This window comes from Branchiostoma floridae, chromosome 8, assembly GCF_000003815.2.
Source record: "Branchiostoma floridae strain S238N-H82 chromosome 8, Bfl_VNyyK, whole genome shotgun sequence".
NCBI classification, from domain to species: domain Eukaryota; kingdom Metazoa; phylum Chordata; class Leptocardii; order Amphioxiformes; family Branchiostomatidae; genus Branchiostoma; species Branchiostoma floridae.
The window spans coordinates 23,462,630-23,489,657 of record NC_049986.1 but is presented as its reverse complement, the minus strand read 5'-3'; the positions used below and the strand labels follow the sequence as shown (position 1 = coordinate 23,489,657).

The window sequence follows — 27,028 nt, the reverse complement described above, 5'->3', positions numbered from 1 at the left end:
CAGATGTCTCTATCAATAATGGTGGTGAAAGCTTAACCTATTTAAATGAATACAGAATAGTGCAAATTTTGATTTATTTTTTAAGAAGCTCGTAGATTTTTGATGTTGTGCAGGTAATTATAACATTAGGATGTAACGATGTCTTGGGTATAGAAATGTCTGCACTTCTTGATTCCTGGTTACTATCTGTTAAAGTTTAAGAGAGCTAGAGAGGGTATGTAATAACCATTGTTCTTACGCTTGAAAGTTCAATTGTAGCAAAAAAAGTATGCAGCAGTCTTCCATGGAGACATACTCCTGTCTGTATTATAGTGTATTGCAATTTAACCCCAGGGATACTACAATGTGCCAATAAAGCATGTCATTTTTTTTCAAATTAGTTCATTATCATCCAAAAACTGCATAGTTTCCCACATGCGGACACCAATGTGTGATGCATATTGGGAACGGTGGCCTTATGATTGATAACATAATAATATCTAGATCGAATGTTTGTCCAAAACAAGTAGAGCTGGATTACATACATTAATATAAAACAATGGTTCAAATCAACATCAAATATAAAAAGTAAGAGAATTCATTTTACACAACCAGCAGGTACTTACATTGCTTACATTTCGATGTCGTCAGAGCTTTTAACTGGAGTTAAACTAAACGCTTATCCACGTTTGGGATTGCTGTTTTTTTACTGCAAAAGCGCCACCTACATAGGCTACATATAGCGCTTAGAAGCAGAACTCCAGTTAGAAGCTCTGACGAAGGTGTCTGAGAGACATCGAAACGTAAGCAATGTAAGTGCATGCTGGTTATGTTACATGACTTCTTGTATATAATTTTTTTTCTCTTGTCTCTGGGTGAGACCGAGAACCTCTGAAACGCCGTTGATCCAAAACTTAGTGGTATCTCACTGCACTTGAATAACCAGTGCGACAGTGCGGGGTTCGTTCACTGCGGCACTGCCGTGTAATTTCCGCCGATTTCTTTGTAGTTTACTTATTGCGTAATATGACTTAGAAAGCAACAAATACACACAACGTCAAACAAATTCGTTCTTTATCTCTGGAATTCGTTGAATTTCTTTTGAATCCCGCAGTGCCGTACCGGTGCCGCAAGTTCGGTCTAACAATCATTCGATGATGATGACGATCATTACGTCATTTTGAACTTCAATTATTTCTTACCTTACTTTTAATAACATATCTATTTCTATCCAGGTTCATAAGACAGCTTCGGGCTCCACGTTTATGGTCCTGGCGAGGTTCGGCCGGAACCACGGGATGACCATCTGCTATCCCAAGCGCCGTAGGAAGGCAATGCACATTCAGCTATCATACCCAAGGTACTCCAATGAATGTTGTATGAACGCGCCATTTACTAACGACAAAATCTTTTATGGAAATATTTTTACTCAAGTCGGTACACCCATTGCTATACTGCTTATACCTATCGTCTATCGTTGACCTTATTTTAATTTTATTTCCAATATCAACTAAACAGGCGATAGTTGCTAGCAAATACAGCATATTTTACCTATCTAAAACCCTATGCAAAACAGACTGTTCGAAAGGTGTCTTTACAAAAAAAACTTGCGAGGACAGACTTTTCGTAGGATAATTCAAGTTACTCTAGAACATTAAAAAAACTTCCACTATAAAGTTGACTTTGCAGATCATCAAAATTAAATTCTACAAATTCACCTAGTGAGATAATAGACCCTTTCAGTGGTACTTGTGAGCAAAAATTAATTCAAGAACATCACCACCATAATCCATAATTGAATTCTAAAAGAATCCTCCCTCCGTGCGATGATGAATTCTTCCAGCGACACATTGATTTGAAGTGGAGAAATCAAAAACATTACATCTAAAAATGACCCTTGCATACTGACTAGTTTAAAATGAACTGTAAAAAGTCATTCTTTGCAAGATTGGCGCAAAAATGAATCGATTTGACAGGTGGAAGACAGAATGTAGGAAAAACCTCAGGAAAAACTATATATTCTATCCCGTACTTCATACATGTCCAGAAATGGGTGAAATGTACGAAGTTTGGATCAGCCTACGTCACACGTAATTTCCGACAACTTCTAGCTTCCGACAACTTCCGACAACCGCTGTCGGCAAAGTTAAACGTCGACAATTATCTGTGACGTAGCTACGCTAAGTTCGTACATGGGGCGGACCTAATGTACGATGTTCGAAGTTAATATGTTTTCTACTTTGTGGGTTTTGCTAAGTTCGTACATGGGGCGGACCTAATGTACGATGTACGATGTTCGAAGTTAAGATTTTTCTATTTTGTGGGTTATGCTAAGTTCGTACATGGGGCGGACCTAATGTACGATGTACGATGTACGAAGTTAAGATATTTTGATTATGCTGTGGGTTATGCTAACTCTGTACGCAGCATTTTATTCTACTTTCACCTGTTGCACATGGTAAATGTGAAACATGTAGAATAACGATGTTTTGTCTGAAAATAATGAAAATGCAACATGTATTGCATTTATCTTTTGTTGAACATTTATTTTTGATAATTTACAAGGTCAGCAGTCCGGTGTGACAGCGATCTCGCCCCCCCGTGATCTCGCCCCCCCGGGGGCGAAATCACTAGCGATCTCGCCCCCCCGGGGCGAAATCGCTAGCGATCTCGCCCTCCCCGGCTAGTGATCTCGCCCCCCTACCTCGCCCCCCTTTAGCGATTTCGCCCCCCCCACAAAAAAAACGGGTTTACATGACATTTTAGAAGTTGATTGGTATAAATCACAAAATGCAGTTTCAGAATGATATAAGTACACGAGTTTGATACATAACTCCATTCATAGTATCAATATTAACGTAATTACATGGTAATAAGATAGTTGAACTTGTTTCAGACAAGGAGGGTTGGGTCCCTTGTATTCCCATTATTGCATATACCTGAGTCTTGACATAAGATGTATTTCATTGTATTCACCTGTCCTCAAACAACCTATATATCTCCAATATGAAGTCTCTACCATGAAGTGACCACAAAAGAACTATGTAATGTCTTTATTAATTATGCAAATATTAGGTATTAATTAGAATAACGCACATTTTGGTATATGCACCTGGCCAAGGGATATCTTCACCTCCAACATGACTGTTTTTTCTAGTATTTAGGAACTGATGCATTTACCCGTGTTTCTTAAGACAGGTACTTTACCAGTGTTTGTGTATCATTTAGCAACAGCTATATCAACTTGCGCGTAGATAGTGTTTATAATGAGAAACTATTATTCACGTGTGTTTTTGTTAGTGCTTTGGAAATGTTTCCAGCACAAGAAAGAAAACACTGTGACAAATTGGAAACATATAGCTGACGTATTCCGTACAATAGACGGTGTTGATTTATACGTTCGCAGTAGCACTGTTTTTATGCCACCTCAGCTGCAAAAATTGTCTTTTTCATTTCAATGTCATGTTTGCACCGAACAATATAGTATCGACTTTCGAGGTATGACAGGCATCTTACGGTACGGTAATAAGGTGCCATAAGGTACCAGGTAACACACCATACACGTTACTCCCCAGGTGCAGTATAGTACCAGGTAGCGCACCTGTAAAATGTAGTAACCAGCTGCTCTTGGGGGGGGGGGGCGAGATCGCTGTCACACCGGCTCTCTCCAGTTTTCCCTCTTCTCGAACATTGTGTACGTACATCAACCCTGCCCCTCTGTACTAAGTTAGATTTTTTAAGTTCGTACATCGTACATCAACCCTGCCCCTCTGTACTAAGTTAGATTTTTTAAGTTCGTACATCGTACATCGTACATCAACCCTGCCCCTCTGTACTAAGTTAGATTTTTTAAGTTCGTACATCGTACATCGTACATCAACCCTGCCCCTCTGTACTAAGTTAGATTTTTTTTAAGTTCGTACATCGTACATCGTACATCAACCCTGCCCCTCTGTACTAAGTTAGATTTTTTAAGTTCGTACATCGTACATCAACCCTGCCCCTCTGTACTAAGTTAGATTTTTTAAGTTCGTACATCGTACATCGTACATCAACCCTGCCCCTCTGTACTAAGTTAGATTTTTTTTAAGTTCGTACATCGTACATCGTACATCAACCCTGCCCCTCTGTACTAAGTTAGATTTTTTAAGTTCGTACATCGTACATCAACCCTGCCCCTCTGTACTAAGTTAGATTTTTTAAGTTCGTACATCGTACATCGTACATCAACCCTGCCCCTCTGTACTAAGTTAGATTTTTAAGTTCGTACATCGTACATCGTACATCAACCCTGCCCCTATGTACTAAGTTAGATTTTTTAAGTTCGTACATCGTACATCGTACACCAACCCTGCCCCTATGTACTAAGTTAGATTTTTTAAGTTCGTACATCGTACATCGTACATCAACCCTGCCTCTCTGTGCTAAGTTAGATTTTTAAGTTCGTACATCGTACATCGTACATCAACCCTTCCCCTATGTACTAAGTTAGATTTTTTAAGTTCGTACATCGTACATCGTACACCAACCCTGCCTACCTGTACAAAGTTAGATGACGTCACTTAACACTTCCGAAGTTTACCGATTACGGTCTATATCTACCTTTAACTTCGTACAAGTTCGTACACACTAACTTCGTACAATTACCCCTTTTCTGGACATACCTCTGTCGTCAAGGCAACGCTGTCGCAACCTGGGGAAGACGACGTGGTGGTGGCTGTGAAGAGGCTAAAATGTAATTACTTGTAGATTTTCAGATACAATTCAATCTCTACAACTGGATTGAAAACGTATATTTACTTCCGGACGTTTCGAGTGACATCCATCACTCTTCTGCAGCGTCACTAGAATGGACTAGCTGTACTTGTATTGAATTGTTCTGCTAGTTCATTCTAGTGACGCTGAATATTGCTTACCTGGATGTCTAACCTTAGTAGACTATTCTATGAGGATGAAATTGGGTAACATTAATGACAAGAACAGGTCAGAATGGTTTCTTTTAGCATATTCGAAAATGCACGATGAAACGTTTTCTGTTTGTTGCTTACATGTTTATATTTGTCCAGATGAAGAAGAGACCCACTCTAAGGAAGCCCTTCTGAGGGAAACCTGCATTATGTTGTTGTGTGGTAACCATGACAACATCATCGGGCTGAAAGGCATCTGTTTTAGAGATGGTCAGTTGTTTGTTTGTTTGTTGTGGTCTTTGGTTAATGGATGTGTAACTGTTAATTTTCTTCTGAATGCCGTCATATCATTCTAGGGTCAGCATTAGTATGATATTATTACCACTACTGTCAGTCCAGTCTATACAGACTATGATAGAACAGTAGAAGCCGTTTAATTACACGGCCTGTTTGCCAATGTATTTCGTGCAATTATCCGGCTGGTGCTATAAGGCGAAGTTATCCAGCTGGACCGCACCGGTTTTGGATTTTGTGATTCCGTGCAGTTAACAGAAGTGTGCGTTAATCCATTGTGCAAATAACTGGCTTCTACTGTAAATGGGTTTAATTATAGGACCACTTCAACTGGTGCTGGAATACGCAGAGCAAGGATGCCTCCTGCACCTGCTGTGGACGTTACGTGCGGAGTCCAAACTCAACAGGACCGTTCTGGTCAACAAACGGCACATCTTCGAGAACATGATGGTGGAAGTGTGCTGCGGTCTGGAGCATCTGGCAAGCATGAAGGTAAAAAAAAACAATAGTTCCAAACGTGTCTAAAACGTTGTCAAAATTGGACAATCTGGCTTGATTAACTATCATCTATTAGATGTAAGTGGTTCCAAAGACTACGGGCAAATCGCTAGTACTACATATATGTTGTCCTTCCTGTATCCAGCTTGTTCACCGAGACATCGCTGCCCGGAACATCCTGATCTGTGGGAAGGGAACCGCCAAGATCGCGGACTTCGGGCTGGCCCGGGACATGTACGCTGTGGGGTACCATCGGCAGGACGGTGTAGGTCACACCCTATAGTATTCGTTGGGTATTTGTAGTATGTATAAAAAAAGAAAACAAATAATAAAAACAGCAAAAACGGCCAACAATTTAGCAATCGTGTTATACCCAACAATGGCTAGTGAATTAATCAATCACACAACAATATCACAGTTTAATCATACGCATTTGTGTTACCTTTGGTCGCGAATCTCTAGGTTCAATAATAGTTGAAAGAACCCCACTGTTTCTTAACACTGTCTTTATCTATTCCTTCAGCGTAACGACCTCCTGCCGCTGAAGTGGATGGCTCCGGAGGGCCTGAAGAACGAGGCTAGGTTCACCCACAAGAGTGACGTGTGAGTGTGCCATTGTAACCATATTACAACATTCTAAAACTTAAAAGGAGGATAGCTCAACGATAGTTTGATGAAAATTGTTTAATTTTTGCCATGTGGTGATTGACATAATTGAGTACTGATTATGCACAAATCGAGTCGGAACGTTTATAATTCAAATTCAGTACATGCTGGAGCACCTGCGGGACTATGGGCGTCAGTAGACGAGAGGGTGGAGAAGGAATTGCACACCCCTCTTTTACCATAAAAAGTCATGTGCAGGTCAGGCAAACAGGTTGCCGAACTCATCGGCAAATGCCTGTTTACCTTCTCATTTGTCGAAAAATCTGAAGTAACGGAGAATTCAAAAGAACGTTATAACATATAATCATGCAGCTTAGAAAGAGTATTGGTTTGACATCTAATTACTCAATTGTAGAGACCAACAATTTTTCGTCATCACTCCAAACGTCAGGTTTCTATGGGTAGCTTAACACCAATGATCATAATGAACATATTTCTCAGTGCTGCATACGATGACCACGCTTACTCTTACCCCTCGATTCTCATATGAACAAATGTCCTCACTGTCCATGCAGCTGGTCTTTCGGGGTTCTGCTGTGGGAAGTGGCGCAGCTGGGCCGCATGCCTTACTCTGGAATAGAGACTGCAGAAAGTCTGTACGATGCTTTGCAGAACCACTTCAGACTCCCCAAGCCCCAGATGTGCACATACCAAAGGTGAGGTCTCGCTATGTTTGATCACATCTTAATCTTTTCTGTTGGCATGGCTTAAAGTAGTTTGACGATGCGTCTATGTCAAATGATTTTGTTTATGTGTGCCTGAATGTGATTTTCACACCTCACCTCATCTATCATGAATGGGGCACCCCTACTAGCCCATCCACCACCCCCCCCCCGCCTATCTCTGTCCTCCGCCGCTCTCATTGCTTGAGAAAGTAGATAGAGAACTAGTCCAAAATACACTTCATCCTCAACTTCCCATGTACGCAACATACAAAATGTCGAGACGGAGATTGTGATCTCGTAAAATCGTGAGTCTGATCAGGATACTAGGAATGAGTCTCCAATTCATAAATCTTGAACTTTACAGACCATATATTTATGACTTGCAGGTATGACCTGATGAAGCAGTGCTGGAAGTTTAACGAGAAGAACAGGCCAGAGGCAACATCAATCAGAGAGCAACTGGAGGCAGACCCCAATGTGAGATATTTTAAAAAGCGATAAATTCATTATGTTGGTTCTTGACGTTTTTAGTGGTCAGTTATGATTTGCTCACATGTTGCTAGGTTAACAGTCGTTGTTGCGATAAAGTTGTTCTTCCTAGGTAATAAGATACACCAAAAAGTAGTTACTCAAGCAACTGGATAATTATGATTCTGGAAACGGTCAGATGTTTCAACTACTATCCAGTATTTTTCGTCAGTGACATGTTGTTCTTCATTTTCTTCTAGGGCTTCTTCTACTTCAACCAAGCTCCTTGCTTCAATGCTCCTGTCGCAGCGGTCGGGGCACCGATCACCGTGGTGTGAGACCACAGTAGACATTAAAAAGACAATGTCGTCTGCATGGTAGCAAGGGTATATATTACATTAGAAAAGGTATTGATGCTTAGGTTTATTGTGTTATTGTAGTATATAGTATAAAATTAGAATTCAATGCTGTCCTTATTTTGTTATTTGCAATATATGTACAAAGAGGTAAAAATGAATTATCTCTATTGGTGCAGTTACAGAATATGGAGTTTAAAATGTTTATCGCTAGAAATCCCTTAAAAATGTTAACAGTTTATTACCAATATCCATGTTCGTTGCAAGTTTTTTGTGACGTTTTTGGAAAGAAAGCGATATTACTATTGGTATTTACTCGTCACATAAAATTAATTCTACTTAAAAAACTTATATAGTACCAGTTCTCCCCGTCTGACATACCATTATTTGTCCCTATTCATTTACTTAAAAGCGTACTGTTTTGTCAATCTGAGTGTAACAAGTTATATTTCAAAAGTCGCGGAACAAACCTTTCAAGTAGATATTTCTCAAAACCAAGTTCATGGCAACAGCCCATCCCTTGCTTTATTTAATGCAAAGCGTCAAACAAATGGACAGGAAAGGTTCCTTAGCCTTTGAAACATGAAGTGTTGCACAACTTTCGAGCTCCGCAAGGGGGCGTGGATAAGCCTTGAGTTGAGCCATCCCTTGTACTTTCGAGTTACAACACACAGACGTGATACCGGAAACGGAAATGAGGTAATATCACTCATATCAAACATAAAAATAATGTATCAGTTGCTTCTTTGTGCTTTGGTTTGACGGCCATTTTAGGTGAAAGGTCGTGTGAAAAGAATAGTCAAAGAGTATTGTATGATACTATAATCCCATAACCGTAAGAGAATAAAGCATTACATTTGCCGCTTCAATTCAATTTTCCTCAACAGACAGTCGAAACAGATGTGCATCTGCTTTTCAAATTTAATTCAATCTGTTTTGATGTCCTTTTCTTCTCTCAGAGACAATAATATCCTCCCACCTTTCCTTAACATCTTTACAGACACTAAAGCGGCGTGAAGGCACAGATTGTGTCACAATAGTAGTTTAATATGTTTCAGTTTTTTTGTCTATCCTTGCTGGATTTTGTGTGTAATTTGGCATTGGCTTTAATACATCTGTATGTAGTGGAAAAGTAATAATCTAACATAGTAAATTGTGCACAGAGTGCTACCTATGGATTTGTCCGTACACCAAGTTGGGGATTACTGTAGAAGCGTAAACCACAGGAACCCGTTTGTAAGATTTTCTGTTTCCGCTACATGTTCTGGAACCATACATATCAATGGAGCTTACCAAAGGAGAAGAATACAAGATAAAATAATTTATGTTCCATTAATTTTTGTAGTTACCTGGATTTAGGTAGTGCCCAGCCTAGGGCGTTGCGTATTAGTAGTCAACCAGACAACCTACAATAAAAACAAACAGGGGCTCAATTTTTGGTACTGTAATATGGTGTCTTTTTTAACAGCTTTAAATGCAATTTTCCCTGGAGGAGTGTATGTAAACACCAACACACTTCAGACACAAAATGTCTGAAAGATGGTACTAGTATTTTAAATAAAGATTTCAAAGATAATATCCCAAACTTCTTTCAATGTTTATATGATCCTTTTGCAAAACTTGTGATCACCGAAGGAGGCGTGCGTGAGTCGAGTCATTCTTTGCAATGGGGACTTCCAACGCCCAATATGACCCCGGAAACAAAACAAAGTAATATGACCCATATACTACATTGAAGAAAACATAGCTTTTCAGCGGTATGTTTTGACGGCCATTTTAGGTGAAAGGTCACGGGAAAAGAATAGAAACAGAATACCGTATGGCCATTTTAGGTGAAAGGTCATGGGAAAAGAATAGATACAGAATATTGTATGGCCATTTGAGGTGAGAGGTGGTTCGAAGCGAATAGCTAAAGAATATTTTGTGACTGTATAATCCAATATTAGCGTACGAGGAGAGAGCAGCAGATTTGTCGCTTCACTTCAAGTTTCCTCAAGTTCAACAGTCAAATCAGGTGTGTGGATTATCTTCTTTTTATGTTTAAGTCAATCCGTCTTTTGGAGTCCTTCTATTTCAACGCAGAACAAAATCCTCCCACCCTCCCTATACATACATTGTAAACAGCGTAAGCGCGCAGAACTAAACTTCTCCAATCGTAGTTCAGTATTTTACCAACCCTTATGTCAATCTGTTCTTAGCTTCAATACAAGTACGTTATACGCAAAAAGCAAAAGTTGTATACCGAGTTTGTCGACAAGGTTGGAGAAAAAGGTTTGCGGTTTTGTGTATATAAGGTTCATATAAGTACAAACCGTGGGAATCCACTTCTAAACGTTTCTGCTGCCATTATTATTTTATCTTCAAACAACGTATGTAGCGGACGATCATTTTGTAGAATGCGCCTATTTGGTAAAAATAATCTCTGTCATGATCCTGTAGTAATTTAGATGTTTTGGGGACAAGTGACGGTCAGATATGTTGGCCTGATTGTTATACCCCATTTCCACTAGGACGGCGCTCTCTCTGCGACCTCAAAATTGACAGATCGCTCAATGAATTCAATAGAAAAAAAACGAATTTTTTTTACACTTTGTGTGTTTTGTTGTCTTCTCAGTCACACTTTTACGTTTTGTATGATATACTTAGTGTGAAAGCGAAGGTTACCCATATCCTATTTAGGTCGCAGTGAGAGCGCAGCGCGATCGCCGTCTAGTGGAAAGGCCCCCTTACCAATCCAAGGGGTGACTTCTCGTCTATTCTAATTACGATACACAAAGTATCAGTAGGGGTACATTTTCTCAGTGGGTAGGGTTTGTACGAGCCTGTGTTACAGTAGTTACAGTAGAAAATGTATGTCACGGCGCTTAAGCTGAAAGTTACCCCAGATTTACTTAGCAGATTCGTGACGCTCCTTGTGGGCAGCTTACTGGACTGCATTTGAGAAAAATGAGTATTTTCAATCGTTAGTACATGCAAGTAGTTCTAGCCACTGTTCTGAGTTCACAGGTGTGGTTAGAGATAAAACAACAGAAAACGAAATTCCCGCATTGTTGATAGACCAGATGCGTCTTACCTACTGATATCTCAAAAACTCTTCGATTGGATTTCCACCCCTGTTGATTTTTGTATGTAAACGTATCGAACATAAATTAATTTAACCGTTCGGTTAGCTAACAAGCAGTCATTTTTCGTTCCCTTTTCCGTAAGTTTTATTCAAGGCAGCTCTGTAGTTCCAAACTGATAACCGACAAGCTAACAAATAAATACAGAGGAAAAGTCGAGCAGTTATCAGATGAAAACTCAATGCGAATGCATTTTTTGTACGGTTTTGATCATCAGATTGCAAAATAAAGGTCTTCTTGCTGCATACATTCAAATCGTACAGAAAAACAACCGGAACAAACAAAAGCTTGTATGCAACCGTGGAAATTTTTTCTGGTCAAGTAGTTTGCCCACCCCACTCCATTCCCCCTCCACTAGATATTATTTACAACAGTGTTTTAAGTGGTATGGTTGTTAATTTACTTTTCGTTGCTGCTACTCACAGTGTTCTAATGCTAGAAACTGCGGGGTAAATCATAACAAATAACAAAAATTATTATTTTCTAAGAAGACTTAGATAATTTAGAATATAACAGAAAATTTCAGTCAATCATCTTGAACAGATATTGTATCCGTAATGTACTCAAAATTTTCTGCTAGGGATTTAAACTTCTAATGTTCTAATAACTTAAATTTAGGTGCATACCAAAACTAAATTAGAGACAAGGGTAGGGCTTCGATTGTCCTTTGTATTTCTCCCATCCCTATCTATTAAGTTGTTTTTGATCATCCGATTACAAAATGTACAGCACCAAAACACTCAACAATTTCATTCAAAACACTCAGGAATAACAACCGGAACAAACAAGCCGAAGATCTCGTTTTTTGTGATTCAGGTTCCACGTACGCAGTTATTACATCTCATGCCATGGGAAGTTTTTAATCCTTCTGGTCAAGATGTTTGCCCCTTCTTTGCAAAATATTCGCTACCAAACACAGTCTGACGCAATAGCTAAAACTGTTTGTGTGGCTTCTGATATTTTCCCGTCATTAGCTTTTAATTGAAATCAAGAGAAAATAATTTCTTGCCAAATACTGGATCGTGCAATATCTAGCGTTCTTCCATTTACCCGATTGTTATAGCCCAAGCTCACTGGCAACCTTTCCCCCGCCTCGAGCAACAAAATATATATTTCCCTTCTCCATTAAAGTTTCCAGACACTTCTTCCTAAGAGAACAGACACAAATATAAGATCGGTTCATTGATTCAGTCGGTGAACATTAAAATACATCGCACTACTTCTACACAGTATGGAATGCAAAGTTGGTTCGCACCGTTTAGGTTTCAAGCATGGATTTCCGAACGGGTTGTGGGTGGCCAGCTTCTAAAGATAGCAGATTGCAAACTGAAGGCTAAGGTTTTCCTCCTGTTTTCTAAGAATGGGAGACATAAATATGTTAGGGCTTCGTTATAACACGTATATTGGGGGCCAAGAATGATACTGAGGGCAGGCTTTTGTACTCGCTCGATCTTCATGGATTGCAGCGCCGTGATACTCGGGCTCGAAACTGAGGGAAGCGTACTCTAAAGTAGGCCGTATGTAACCCTGATAAAATTCAATGAGATCTTTGATGGGGAGTCCAAATCGTTTTAATTTTGTGAGCCAAAAAAGGCGTTAACTTGCCTTTTGTGTAACGATGTCAACATGTTTGCTTTCTTTTCCTATATGAAACCGTCATGAGTACTTCACGACTCGGTATCTATTAGCAACTTTAGTTCTCTCGTGTCCCTAGTCTAGATGATTCATAAGGAACGTTTTGTCGTAAAGCAAAAATTGGTTTTAATATAAGAAACAATAAGTTAGGATACAGCACAAAGAGTCCTACGGGACTGTCGTTTAGGAAAGTTTATCCCAGGGAAAATCATCGTGAGGAAATCGGTAGCATTAGGCTATGATTGAGATAAGAAGCTTTCAACTCCATTTATTCAAAAGACCGTTCACCATAACGTGCAACCTAAAAATTGACACATGACCCAACGAATTTTACGGTTCATGATGAAGCTTGGTGTTTTTTTGTTGTGTTTAAAGTTATACTTCTACATTCTACATGATTTTCTAATGATGAAATCGAGAAATACAGAAATCCAATTTAGGTCACTGTTTAGTATCTAGTACCGTCTTGTGGAAAGTGGGTCTTACATGGGTGTTGTTATCAGCCGAAAGTAACAGTCACGAAATCACTTGAACGAAGCCTCAAGCTTCAAAGCCGGTAAAATATTTTCTAATTCTACATAAAAAGTTAAAGAGACTGACTTCAATTGTAACATGGAAAATTATTTTGCATGTGAAAGCACTAGGAATTAACTGTATCACAGTTTCTGAGTGTTTTTTCCACCTCTTGTGGTTCTACCTTAAAACAAGTGCAATATGCATTGAGCAGGGAGGGCGTGTTCTCATATATGCTTTTGGTACAGAGTATAATGTTAACAAATAACGTTAACATTCGCACAATGAAAAACTATTGTAAGAAAATGCCGAGGGTATCCGATGGATATTTCTTTGAACTTTTGTTTATTCATGAAAGCTCAAATCGGCCACATTGAGATCATGAGTGAAGGGGCAAGGGCAGACAAATTATATATCAGAGATATTTCCTGTAAGTCCTAATGAGTCTTATAAGTCGATAAATCTGTGCGTTCTCATGGTTCTTTTGTCAAACAATTTACTATGTACAGAGAGAAGTAACGTTGCCATTATCAGGGAGAAAGCGTATCTCTTATGTGAGCTTAGGGTCCATAGAATACCCGTCATTTATTAAAACATTTCAGTCATAAGTCATCAAATATATAGCCAGAGGGAAAATACTCCCCATACACCGTACATACTTTAATACAGAAGACAATGAAGTTAGGGGATGGATACGAGTGCTACGGGGCAGTTTATTAGATGCCGTGTTTAGTTTTCTATGCATAAAGATGTAAATTGTGGTAAAATTTAGGTGTCATCTCATGCATTTTCAGCTCTTTAGCCTGTCCCATTGACCCGGAGTTGTGTAGAGGTCTTCAGTTGGAGATTTAGGAGGATATCTTTTTATATATTTTTCATTCTGTGAAAGTTGTTGCAAAAGAGACAAATGGAAATTCAATTATTACTTCGTGTCTTAAAGCTAGAAACAGTTTTATTTTACATGTATTGTGAAAAAGAATTGCTGAAATGTGTTTATGAAATGGATACTATTTTCAGTCATATGCAGTGCTCGGGCATGGCAAGTGTAGCTACAGCTACAACAACAACTACAATTCCCTACATTACGGACAAACGTTAACCGAGGTCCTATATTTTATAGATGCCATTTCGCTTGCCTTATTCCCCTGGTAGATATTTCCACCACTGATTCAAATTTCAGGTATTTTATACTATTCTGCATGATTTTTTAATAGAGGGATACACAACCCCTATTTACGTCTCACTATCTAGTACAATCTGGTGGAATGGGGTCAAACCAGGGAGTTGTTTTTAGCCCACAGCAACAGTCACAAAATCACTTAAATGAAGCTTCAGAGCAAGTAAAATATGTTTTAACTCTACATGAAAGTTTACACACACTGACGTCCATGGCCATCTGAAAATAGAGGGAAGTAACTATATATCAGTATCTATGTACATAATTTCCACCTCTTGTAGTTGTACCTTCAAAATAAGCACAACATACAGTGAGCATTTCTTGACAGAAAGGACGTGTTCTCATATATGTGCTTAGGGTACAGCGTATACCATTCGTGACATTAAAAACTTGTGTAAGAAAACATTAGGGCTATCTGTCTGTGGAGCATTTTCTTTGAAAGCTGATGGAGGTTGGCAATACCGTGTGTTTTCCGCCGCATAGAATGGTAAATTGTAGGAAGGATTTGCACGTTTCCGAACTCTAATATTGTTACATTCTCCTGGTTCTACAAACGTTTCCAGTTGGAGGTTTTGACGGTCATTTCAGGTACTATAACACAAACTTTGCAGACGATTCAGTCGAATCTGACTTCTAGCGGTTTAATTTTTCACACACGTTGCTCACAAGTATAGCTGAAATGACGTTATGACATGGATTTTATTTTTATTCAATGGCATCGTTCGAGTTGGACAGCTGTTTTTACAGGTATAAAAACTGGAGGCGAAATCCCCGCAAAGTAGAAAAACAGAGGCCTTCTCCAGGAAGGATACTTCTGCGATTTTCCTACCTCGTCCTGATTAAAAGATTTCCCCGATGATCGCAACGTTTAAATCACCAATTTCCATATTTTATGATCAGTTTCAATTCTACATGTATTCTAGTTGTGCTGTGGTCAACAATGTTACCATACCAAAGCTATCATATTACAGACATAGCAGTTTCTTTGCTATCTTTTCGAGAAAAGTGTAAATATTGCTTAAATGTAGTTACACACAGTCAAATAGTTTTTAATAATTATTAGTCAATCGATGGTGCCTAAAGTGTTCGGGCTTCGAAAGTGTATCTTTATCTAAACAACAACAAGCGAGATCTAATCTTCGCACTGTTGATAAACCAGCGCCATCTTACATAGTCATATCTCTGAAACTCCAGGGTTTGTTGCACGACTCGCTAAAATCTCACGCACAAACGCTTTGGTACAGAAGACGCTAAAGTAAGGAGCTGGACACTGAATGTTGCGGGCAGTTTATCAGGAAAGTTGATAATGTCGTGTTTAAATTATCTATGGGTAGAAATTTAGGCATTTGCCCCACTTATTGCAAAGTTGGTAAAGATAAAGCTAACCGTAGCAGCATTGCCTGTTAAAGCCTTAAGGGCATTAGATTGGTATCCATTGTGTCTATGATACGATATGGAAGGGGGATCCCAACACTCTCCTTCCTCCGCCATTGTAGAATTTCCTCCCCACGTCAGGTAGCGATTTTACACCTGGGTAGAGTGAGAGAAGTCAGGATCGGTAGCTATAGTATTTCGGGATTTGAACCCAGGACCCGATACCTTACACTTACGCCACGCGAACCCACCTGTAATAGAAATGTAAATTGTAGCAAAAAGGTTCTAAACACATATTTATAGTTCTTTAGTAGACTGTCACATTGACCCGGTGTTGTTTAAAAGTGTTCAGCTGGAAATTGTGCAGGATCTGCTTAGATATTCTTAAAATTATGTTGCACAAGAATATTGAAAATGAAATGTAAAGATTGCTTCGCAGTTCAACAAATCTTATGCAAAAGTATTGCTGAGATTTGGTATATTTTAGATACTGTGTTCATACATAGGCACTGTTTGGTCATGGCAGGTATAGTTACAGAAGCAACAACAACTACAATTCTCTACATTATAAACAAGCCAGGCCACTAAATGGCATCGCTGCCATTTCCTCTACCTTATTACGCTGTTAAAGATTTTCAACATTGATTCAAATTTTATTAATCGTTATGATGATAATGTAATTTACTTTGTAATGTAAGTAATGATACCATTTCTTCTCAGAATGTTCAAACATGTGAAAATGTCACAAATTAAACCTACTAACAACGCACTCAAAATGGCAAAAAGACATTTGTAACAGTTTATTTCGTTAGTTGTTAGTTAAGTGCTTCATTTTTACCACAGTTTTATGCTCCAATTTACCCCGTTAACGAACAATGAGCGTTATACTCACCTTGAAATAACACCCGAGAAAAACATGTGCCATGTGCACGCACAAACATGTTTGGGTCCAATTAAAATCTACAAGTTCTTTTTGTCTAATTCGTCTCTTGCCGCTCTTTGTGGTCAGCACGGCATGGCTGGAATGCTTTTATAATGATGATAATAGCATTTATTGTTCATTCATGCCCTATTGGTAATTTGTATCGGTAATCGTTAGCTTTTCGTATCTTTTCCCATCGGTTTTGTTTCGGGTAGATCTGGAGTTTCAAACTGATACTCTATCAAATAACAACAGAATTTGATGTGTTTTATTGTCAATACATGCCCATGGGGCTAATTGCAAATGAATAAAATTAAATACTAACGTGCTAACATGAAGTATTTGAATGTGGACTGGTAAGTAAATGATCTAAAATCTAACATGCAAAATACTAGTATACCTAAGTTACTATTGCAGGGTTTCACTTCTTTTTTGAAAGCAGTTGAAAATAAAACTTCCCATATTTTCTATGATAGATTGAGTTGATGATCTTAGTAGGAAGAGTATCTTTTGTGTGTTTTTCAGCAGTGAAGAGCTTGGTGTGATTTCGGCCACTCTTTTGAATAGTCTGTTTCTTTCGGTATCGAATCTGGGTCAAATGAAATGTGTTACAGTTTCCACTGCATTTGTTGTGCACAGAACCAATGTCGCACCATGGAGCAACAGAGTAAATGTAGAACAATCGTCACGGAAAAACCTAGGCGAATTTTGGCGACGCCTCATGGGCGAGCCTAATAGTATAGTGAGTGACTGTTTGCAAAGAATTCCAAAAACTGTACAGGAATGTCAGGAATGCAAAAGTCCGCGCGTGCGTAGTTGCATCATGCCGGACTGAACCATTACCTCCACGGGTAAGCTTTCCAGTCGCAGGGCACATACCGGTATAGGCCTATACGTGTGCACAGCAGTGTTTTCTGTATTCAAAATTGAGAAAAGCCTAGGACTTCAGACGTACCGGAGATAAATAAATAATAAATAATAAATAATAAATAATAAATAATAAATAATAAATAATAAATAATAAATAATAAATAATAAATAATAAATAATAAATAATAAATAATAAATAATAAATAATAAATAAATAATAAATAATAAATAATAATTAATAATTAAATAATAAATAAATAAGTAATAAATAAATAATAAATAAATAATAAATAAATAATAGATAAATAATAAATAAATAATAAATAAATAGATAATAAATAAATGATGAATAAATGATAAATAAATGATAAGTAAATGATAAGTAAATGATAAGTAAATGATAAATAAATGATAAATAAATGATAAATAAATGATAAATAAATAATAAATAAATAAATAATAAATAAATAAATAATAAATAAATAAATGCTCTCTGAACATTAATCGTCAGGCGAATGAAATACGACTATGAAAATCCATCAACAACAACAATCTTTTTTACTTATAAACAATAAACCGTCGCCATGGCAATAATTTTAATTGCCACACTTTTTCAAATTATTTCATCAATATTTTTTATCATCAGATTGAAAAATAGACTTCTCAATGCATACATTCAAATCGTGCAGAAAAAAACAACCGGAACAAACCAAACTCCGTGTATGCAGCTCTCTCAGCTACAGCCTTGGACAATTTTTATCCTTTTCGTCAAATAGAGTGCCCACCCCACTCCCTTACCCCTCGCTCCATTTTATATGATACGTAACAGTATTCAAGTTTGTTGGGGTCGATTTTTAACGATCTCATATAATGATGGTAAATTGCGGGGAAAATCATGCTAAAAACAAAATATTTCCCAAGCGACACACATGTAATTCGGATTTCTTGTATCCGTATATACTAAACATGTTCTACTGGGGAGGCAAACTGTCAATGTTATAATTACTTTGATTTAGGTGAGCACCCGGGCTTTACAAGTATGCCAAAACTACAATAGACAAATAAGAAGAGGGCTTAAATGTGGATATCGCAATTTTCCCATCTCTATCTGCAGTTGTTTTTTGATCATCCGATTACAAAATGTACAGCATCAAAATAATTTCATTCAAACACGCACAAAAAACAACCGGAACAAACAAGCGGAAGATCCCCTTTGCCGTGACGCAGGTTCCACGTACGCAGTTATTTCATCTGATGCCATGGGAAGTTTTTAATCCTTCTGGTCAAGGAGTTTGCCCCTTCGTTGCGAAACATACGCTACCAAACTCAGGCTGACGCAACAACTGAAGATCCCCCTTTCTGATGACACAGGGCCTGCCCCATACTCATCGTAGCTAGAACCCAGTTTATTTTTTTATGTGTGTCCTGCTTCTGATATTTTCCCTTCCTTAGCTTCTTATTGAAATCAAGAAAGAAGGATTTCTTGACAATTTCCTGATCTTGTAATATTCTTTCTTTTACCCGATTGTCATCATAGCCCACTTTGTCAACCTTTCCCGTTGCGAAATCACTTGTAACACGGGTTTCCTATGTTTCGAGCGCCATAATACGTATTTCCCTTCTCCATTTAACTCATGTTTCAGACACTCCAATCTACGGAGAAGGACATAAATGTTTAGTTTTCCTCTATGAGTACCTTACGTTTAACGTTTGAGAACTTCATGAGTACTTCATGTTTCAGTATCTTTGGGAAACTTCGGTCCTCTCGTGTTCCCAGTCTCAGATAATTTATGATTAAGAGCGTTTTGTTGTTGATAAGCTCAAATGGCATTTGCTATACTATTTGAATTGAATTAGCATTCTGTCCCTGTGAGACCCATTGCTTCAGTAGATGAGAGGGTGGAGAAGGAATTGCATATCCCTCCTTCACCATAAAAAGTCACGTGCAGGTCAGGCAAACAGGTTGCCGAAACCACCGGCAAAATGTCTGTCTGCCTGCTCATCTGTTGAATCGACAGGAGAATTAAAAAAAAAAAGAATTTAATTGAGATAGCATATGACACATAGATTCCTACGGGAGAAAATTATATGGTTATAACAAAGATGTTATTTTCAGTCATAGGCATTGTTCGGGGCGTACAATTGTTTCTACAGCTAGAACAGCTAGACGCGAAATCTCTGCAAAGTAAAAAAAACAGGGCCTTTCAGTTGAAAGAATACTTCTACCTTGTCCTGCTGGTAGATTTTTCCCCAAGCTTCGCAAAGTTGAAATCACCAACTTCCATATTTCATGATCACTTTTAACTTTACATGCATTTTAGTTGTTCTATTGTCAACAATGTTACCATATCAATTCTGTAAGACTGGGCGTTTTTTAGTTGCACGCTGTAAAATAGATTTTGTCAATTATAAGTCAATCGTTCGTAGCTAAAGTTTTATGTGTGTTCGGGCTTCGCAAGTGTACCTGTAACTTAACAACAACAAGCGAGATCTAATCTTCGCACTGTGGATAAACCAGCGCCATCTTACAGTCATATCTCTGAAACGCCGAGGTTTGTTTCACGACTCACTAAGATTTCTCGTACAAACGCTTTGGTACAGAAGACACTAAAGTAAGGAAAATGGACACTGGGTGCTGCGGGGCAGTTTATCAGGAAAGTTGATAATGCCGTGTCTAAATGCTCTCTGTGTAAGAATTTAGCATTTCCCCCGTAATTACAAAGTTGGTTAAGGTAATTATAAAGGTACCTTTTCTACACCTGGGTAGAGTGAGAAAAGTCGTGTAAGGTGCCTTAAACAATGGCACTTGATCGATAGCATCTCAGAATTTGAACCCAGGACCCGAAGTCCAACAATTACGCCTCGTGACCCGACTTGTGATGGAGATGTAAATTGTAGCAAAAAGGTTCTAATCTCATACATATTTAGGTCCCTAGACTGGGAAGTTTTGAGAGTCTTCTTACTCTTAAAATGATGTTGCATAAGAATATTGAAATTGGAATTGAAAGATTGCTTCGCAGTTGAACAAATCTTGCGCAGAAGTATTTTTGAAAGTTGGTAAATTCTAGATACTTTGTCTAGTCATAGGCGCTGTTTGGGTTGGGCTGCTGTTGTTACAGCTACAACAACAACTACAATTTCCTACATTATATATATATTACGGACAAACCATGACCTAAAATGGTTTCGCTGCCATTTCCCCTACCTTATTCCACTGATAGAGATTTTCACCACCGATTCAAATTTCATTTAACGTCATAATGATAATGCAATTTAATTGTCGTGTAAGTTATGGTACCATTTCTCCTCAGAATGTTAAAACATGTGAAAATGTCACAAATTAAACCTCCGCACGCAAATAGCAAGGGGTCAGTTGTAGCAGGTTTATATCGTTAATTAAGTGTTTGGACATCATTTTTCACAGTCTTCTACTGTAATTTACCCCGTTAATGAACAATGGGCGTTATACTCACCTTAAGATAACACCTGAGAAAAATATGTGCCATGTACAGGCACAAACATGAAGTAGTAGTAGTCCACTGTGACCTGCTGATGCAGTGGTCTGGACACTCTGCATCAACAATCAGTCTTTCTTCATCATGGGTTAAAAATCTACATGTTCTTGTTGTGTACTTTTTTTACCGTTAGAAATATCACCATTTTACCAAAGCTGTAAGGTACGTCAGGTTTCTTAGCACTCTCTTGACGCTCTTTGTAATCAGCATGGAGGCATGACTGGAACACATTTTTGATAATAATAATATTCTTTATCGTCCATCCATGCCCCATCGGACTAAGTACAGGCGTACAGATAGAAAGGTGGTAATACAGTACACATGATGACATTGTTTCTGAGACTAATATAAAACATAGGTTCTAAAACTACTCTTACTAATACATTTCATTTGTAAAGCATCTGGAATGCATCTGCATAATGCAGAAGTATTTTCTAACCTGTAGAACATGTAGTTCTAGCAAGTGTTTGGGGTTCGCAGTTGTAGTTATAGCCAAAACAACAGGAAACTAAATCCCGATTGTTGATAGACCAGCTGCATCTTACCTACTGATATCTTGGAAAGTCTGGGAAGGATTTTTTCGATTGTCAAAATTTCTTATTCGAACGTTTTAAGCGTAAATTGATTCAACCGTTCGTTTAGCCTCCGTTAGGTCATTTTTCGTTCCATTTTTACTTTTTTTTATTAATAAGGTAGCTCTGGAGTTTCAAACCAATAACCTATTTAAATAACAACAGAATATAAACAGAAGTGTCGCATCATGGAGTTACAGAGCAAATACCGAACAGTTGTTAATGAAAAACCTAGGCGAATTTTCAAATTACTATATCCTTTTTCAATATTTCTTTTTTATTATCAGATTGCAAAATAGACGTCTTCTTAATGCATACTTCTGCAAATCGTGCAGAAAAACAACAACAACCGGAACAAACAAATGATCCATGTATGCAGCTCTCTCAGCTACAACCTTGGGAAAATGTTTAGCCTTTTCGTCAAGTACTGTAGTTTGCCCACCCCACTCTCTTCCCTCTTCCTCCACTCCATATGATACACAACAGTGTTTTAGGTGGTAAGAAAGATTTTTTTTACTCTTCGTGGCTATTACTGTCACTTATATAATGATAGGAAATCCCGGGTTAAATCCAGATAGATACAAAATATTTCTTCCGTGATACACAAAATGTCATTGAAATCATAGCCACGGTCAGTTTTTACCATTTCACGCACGTATAAATATGAGCTGTGTCTGATTATGTGACGAAATAAACGAAACATCATCTAGTTGCCTGGAAATAATTCAGTAACAATATGACAGTTTTCGCCGCAGTCAGTTTTGATCGTTTCATGTACGGATTGATGTAAGCTGTTTCTGATTATGTGAGGAAATATAAGAAAAAAAATCATCCGTTCGCCTGGAAGTAATTTATAAAATGTCACATTTTCCATCTAGGTATACTTACCCCATTAATTAAAAGGTTGCTAAAGATAAAAGTAAAGGAAGTTCCATGACCTTTTTGAGGTCGTTTTCCACTGTTTCTAGGACATGGTAATGGAAGGCTTCCGGACCTCTCAGCGTCTTTTTCCCCACTCAAAGTCAGGTAACCAAAGCAAGTTTTTACCTGGGTGGAGTTAAAAGCCTCGGACAGAATTTAAACTCAGGACTACTGTCTTCTAGGCCAAACACTCTGCAGCTATGCCAGATGGCACCTCAAAAGTGTAAAGGTGTCACCAGGGCATTTTGGGCTGCAATGTAAATTAGAAAGCTTTATAGTAAATCACGAAAATTATCATTTTGTAACAAGAATTATGATGATTTTATAACTTATTAAGAAAGTAGAAGCAAATTTTAATTTAATCATCTTGCGCATACATTGCAACAGTTATGTTTGTGCCTTTTTTTCAACTCGATAAATACTCCATCGGCCTTATTTATAGTTATGTACTATAAATGTTCTACTGGGGAGTCGAAGTTTTAATGTTATAATTAATTTGATTTAGGTGAACACCCGGGTTTACAGGTATACCAAAACTACAATACAAACAAGAGGAGGGCGTCCATGTGTCCTTTGTAATTCTCCCATCCCTATCTACCAAGTTGTTTTTTGATCATCCGATTACAAAATGTACAGCACCAAAATAATTTCATACAAAACACGCAGAAAAAACAACCGGAACAAACAAGCGGAAGATCCCCATTGCCGTGACACAGGTTCCACGTACGCAGTTATTTCATCTGATGCCATGGGAACGTTTTAATCCTTCTGGTCAAGGATTTTACCCCTTCGTTGCAAAATATTCGCTAGTAAACTAAGTCTGACGCAACAACTGAAGACCCCCATTTCTGATGACACAGGGCCTGCCCACTTAATCATCATAGTTGGAACCCAGGTTACTGTTTTATGTGTGTCCGGCTTCTGATATTTTCCCGTTATTAGCTTCTTATTGAAATCAATAAAGAAGAATTTCTTTCTAAATAGTGGATATTGTGATATTCGGTATTGTTTCATATACCCGATTGTTATCATAGCCCACGATGTCAACCGTTCCCGTTGCGTAATCACTTGTAACACGGGTTTCCAGCGCCATATCCCACATTAACTTAAGTTTCAGACTCTTCTATCTACGGAGACGGGCATAAATGTTTAGTTTTCGTCATGAGTACTTCACGTTTAACGTTTGAGGTCTTCATGAGTACTTCACGTTTCAGTATCTATGTGAAACTTCGGTCCTCTCATGTTCCCAGTCCCAGAAAATTTATGATTGAGAGCGTTTTGTTGTTGATAAGCTCAAATGGCATTTGCTATACTATTTGAATTAAATTAGCACTCTGTCCCTGTGAGACCCATTGCTTCAGTAGATGAGAGGGTGGAGAAGGAATTGCATATCCCTCCTTCACCATAAAAAGTCACGTGCAGGTCAGGCAAACAGGTTGCCGAAACCACCGGCAAAATGCCTGTCTGCCTGCTCATCTGTTGAATCGACAGGAGAATTAAAAAAAAAAGAATTTAATTGAGATAGCATATGACACATAGATTCCTACGGGAGAAAATTATATGGTTATAACATAGATGTTATTTTCAGTCATAGGCATTGTTCGGGGCGTACAATTGTTTCTACAGCTAGAACAACTAGACGCGAAATCTCTGCAAAGTAAAAAAAAAAACAGGGCCTTTCAGTTGAAAGAATACTTCTACCTTGTCCTGCTGGTAGATTTTTCCCCAAGCTTCGCAAAGTTGAAATCACCAACTTCCATATTTCATGATCACTTTTAACTTTACATGCATTTTAGTTGTTCTATTGTCAACAATGTTATCAATTCTGTAAGACTGGGCGTTTTTTAGTTGCACGCTGTAAAATAGATTTTGTCAATTATAAGTCAATCGTTCGTAGCTAAAGTTTTATGTGTGTTCAGGCTTCGCAAGTGTACCTGTAACTAAACAACAACAAGCGAGATCTAATTTTCGCACTGTTGATAAACCAGCGCCATCTTACATATTCATATCTCTGAAACTCCGAGGTTTGTTTCACGACTCACTAAGATTTCTCGTACAAACGCTTTGGTACAGAAGACACTAAAGTAAGGAAAATGGACACTGGGTGCTGCGGGGCAGTTTATCAGGAAAGTTGATAATGCCGTGTCTAAATGCTCTCTGTGTAAGAATTTCCCCCAGTAATTACAAAGTTGGTTAAGGTAATTATAAAGGTACCTATTCTACACCTGGGTAGAGTGAGAAAAGTCGTGTAAGGTGCCTTAAACAATGGCACTTGATCGATAGCATCTCAGAATTTGAACCCAGGAGACGAAGTCCAACAATTACGCCTCGTGACCCGACTTGTGATGGAGATGTAAATTGTAGCAAAAAGGTTCTAATCTCATACATATTTAGGTCCCTAGACTGGAAAGTTTTGAGAGTCTTCTTACTCTTAAAATGATGTTGCACAAGAATATTGAAATTGGAATTGAAAGATTGCTTCGCAGTTGAACAAATCTTGTGCAGAAGTATTTTTGAAAGTTGGTAAATTCTAGATACTTTGTCTAGTCATAGGCGCTGTTTGGGCTGGGCTGCTGTTGTTACAGCTACAACAACAACTACAATTTCCTACTTTAGGACAAACCATGACCTAAAATGGTTTCGCTGCCATTTCCCCTACCTTATTCCACTTGTAGAGATTTTCACCACCGATTCAAATTTCATTTAACGTCATAATGATAATGTGATTTAATTGTCGTGTAACTTATGGTACCATTTCTCCTCAGAATATTCAAACTTGTGAAAATGTCACAAATTAAACCTCTTCACGCCGCAAACAGATGGCATGAGGGTAGTTGTAACAAGTCCATACCATTAGTAAAGTGTTTTGGAGTCGGAGAGCATTAATTTTTTTCATGTTTTTTTACTCCAATTCATTCTACCCCGTTAACGAACAATGGGCGATAACACCCGAGAAAAATATGTGCCATGTACGGGCACAAACATGTATGGGTTAAAAATCTACATGTTCTTGTTGTCTACTTTCTTTACCGTTAGAAATATCACCATTTTACCACAGTTGTAAGTTACGTCAGGTTTCTTAGCACTCTCTTGACGCTCTTTGTAATCAGCATGGAGGCATGACTGGAACGCATTTTTGATAATAATAATATTCTTTATCGTCCATCCATGCCCCATCGGACTAAGTACAGGCGTACAGATAGAAAGGTGGTAATACAGTACACATGATGACATTGTTTCTGAGACTAATATAAAACATAGGTTCTAAAACTACTCTTACTAATACATTTCATTTGTAAAGCATCTGGAATGCATCTGCATAATGCAGAAGTATTTTCTAACCTGTAGAACATGTAGTTCTAGCAAGTGTTTGGGGTTCGCAGTTGTAGTTATAGCCAAAACAACAGGAAACTAAATCCCGATTGTTGATAGACCAGCTGCATCTTACCTACTGATATCTTGGAAAGTCTGGGAAGGATTTTTTCGATTGTCAAAATTTCTTATTCGAACGTTTTAAGCGTAAATTGATTCAACCGTTCGTTTAGCCTCCGTTAGGTCATTTTTCGTTCCATTTTTACTTCTTTTTATTAATAAGGTAGCTCTGGAGTTTCAAACCAATAACCTATTCAAATAACAACAGAATATAACAAGAGTTCGTAGACCTCAGGCCTGCATGAAATGTATTGGGTTTCTGTAGACCTATTGTGTATTTTTGCCTTTTTGTCTGTGGTACGTGGTTGGAAAAATGAGCTTTTTACTGTGTTGGTTGTGCACCATGCAAAAGTCTGACTCTGAAATTCCATTTTCTGAATTTGTAAGTTTGGACAGGGATGAACATTACTTATTTTGGATTTCTTAAGTATGTAACCAACCACAGTACTTTGAAGTTGTTGAGACGCTACCTTTTTTTGTCTCAGATGGCCCATGCACATGTAGTTACTCTGTCACATGATATACTAATATCTTCCTATTTCAATGTACTGACCTAATGCAGCTGCTAAGTCTCCTTGGTTTGTGTTCTTCCAATGATATTCATTAAAGATTTATTTCTGGGGTGTTATTCACTTGACATCGGAATGTTTTACTCGCATAATTTGACCAATGATACTTTTATCTGTAGTTCCATAGACATTAGACAACATAGTGGTAGCCCCCATGCAGCAGCAACAGTTAGTCCCCAGGGTGGTACGATATTTTCATTCAATCCATCCAACCCAAACCTAAATCTCCTGTAGTATCTATGCCAAATTTAACAGCATAATTTACTATGAAAAATGTCCTTGTCAATCCCATTTATAGATGGCAAGCTGCTGGCAATGGAAGCTTTGAAAAGTTCAGAAGCTGTTGTAGTCAAAGCAAACACCCAGCAAACATCCCCGCAAACCAATGAGCAGTTGCTTAGAAGGGGAATTTCATCATATATTTGCCGCGACAAAATGCAACAAACGATACTGAATTTAAAACAGAACAAAGCTAAGCCTCCACCACTTAACCCTGCCTGTACCATAGATTAAGCAGGCCCAAAAACCAAGCGAATATGACTAGCCCAAAACAACAAATTACCTGTATACAGT

General features: G+C 38.1%; 2 protein-coding genes across 2 annotated transcripts in view; both read left to right on the top strand.

Moving 5' to 3' along the window:
* Window positions 1–4,949: 4,949 nt before the first annotated feature.
* Window positions 4,950–7,815, top strand: LOC118421988 (tyrosine-protein kinase receptor Tie-1-like). The gene is made up of 8 exons (XM_035829492.1): window positions 4,950–4,962; window positions 5,046–5,156; window positions 5,500–5,672; window positions 5,824–5,943; window positions 6,202–6,281; window positions 6,860–7,000; window positions 7,396–7,486; window positions 7,738–7,815. The coding sequence occupies exons 1-8, from the start codon at window positions 4,950–4,952 to the stop codon at window positions 7,813–7,815; spliced, it is 807 nt and encodes a 268-aa protein (XP_035685385.1).
* Window positions 7,816–9,705: 1,890 nt separating this feature from the next.
* The window catches only part of LOC118422061 (ganglioside GM2 activator-like), a 41,171-nt gene continuing 23,848 nt past the window's right edge, over window positions 9,706–27,028 (top strand). The window contains exon 1 of the mRNA XM_035829571.1: window positions 9,706–9,847. The gene's annotated coding sequence lies outside the window, so the exon portion shown is untranslated. The remainder of the gene's footprint in view (window positions 9,848–27,028) is intronic.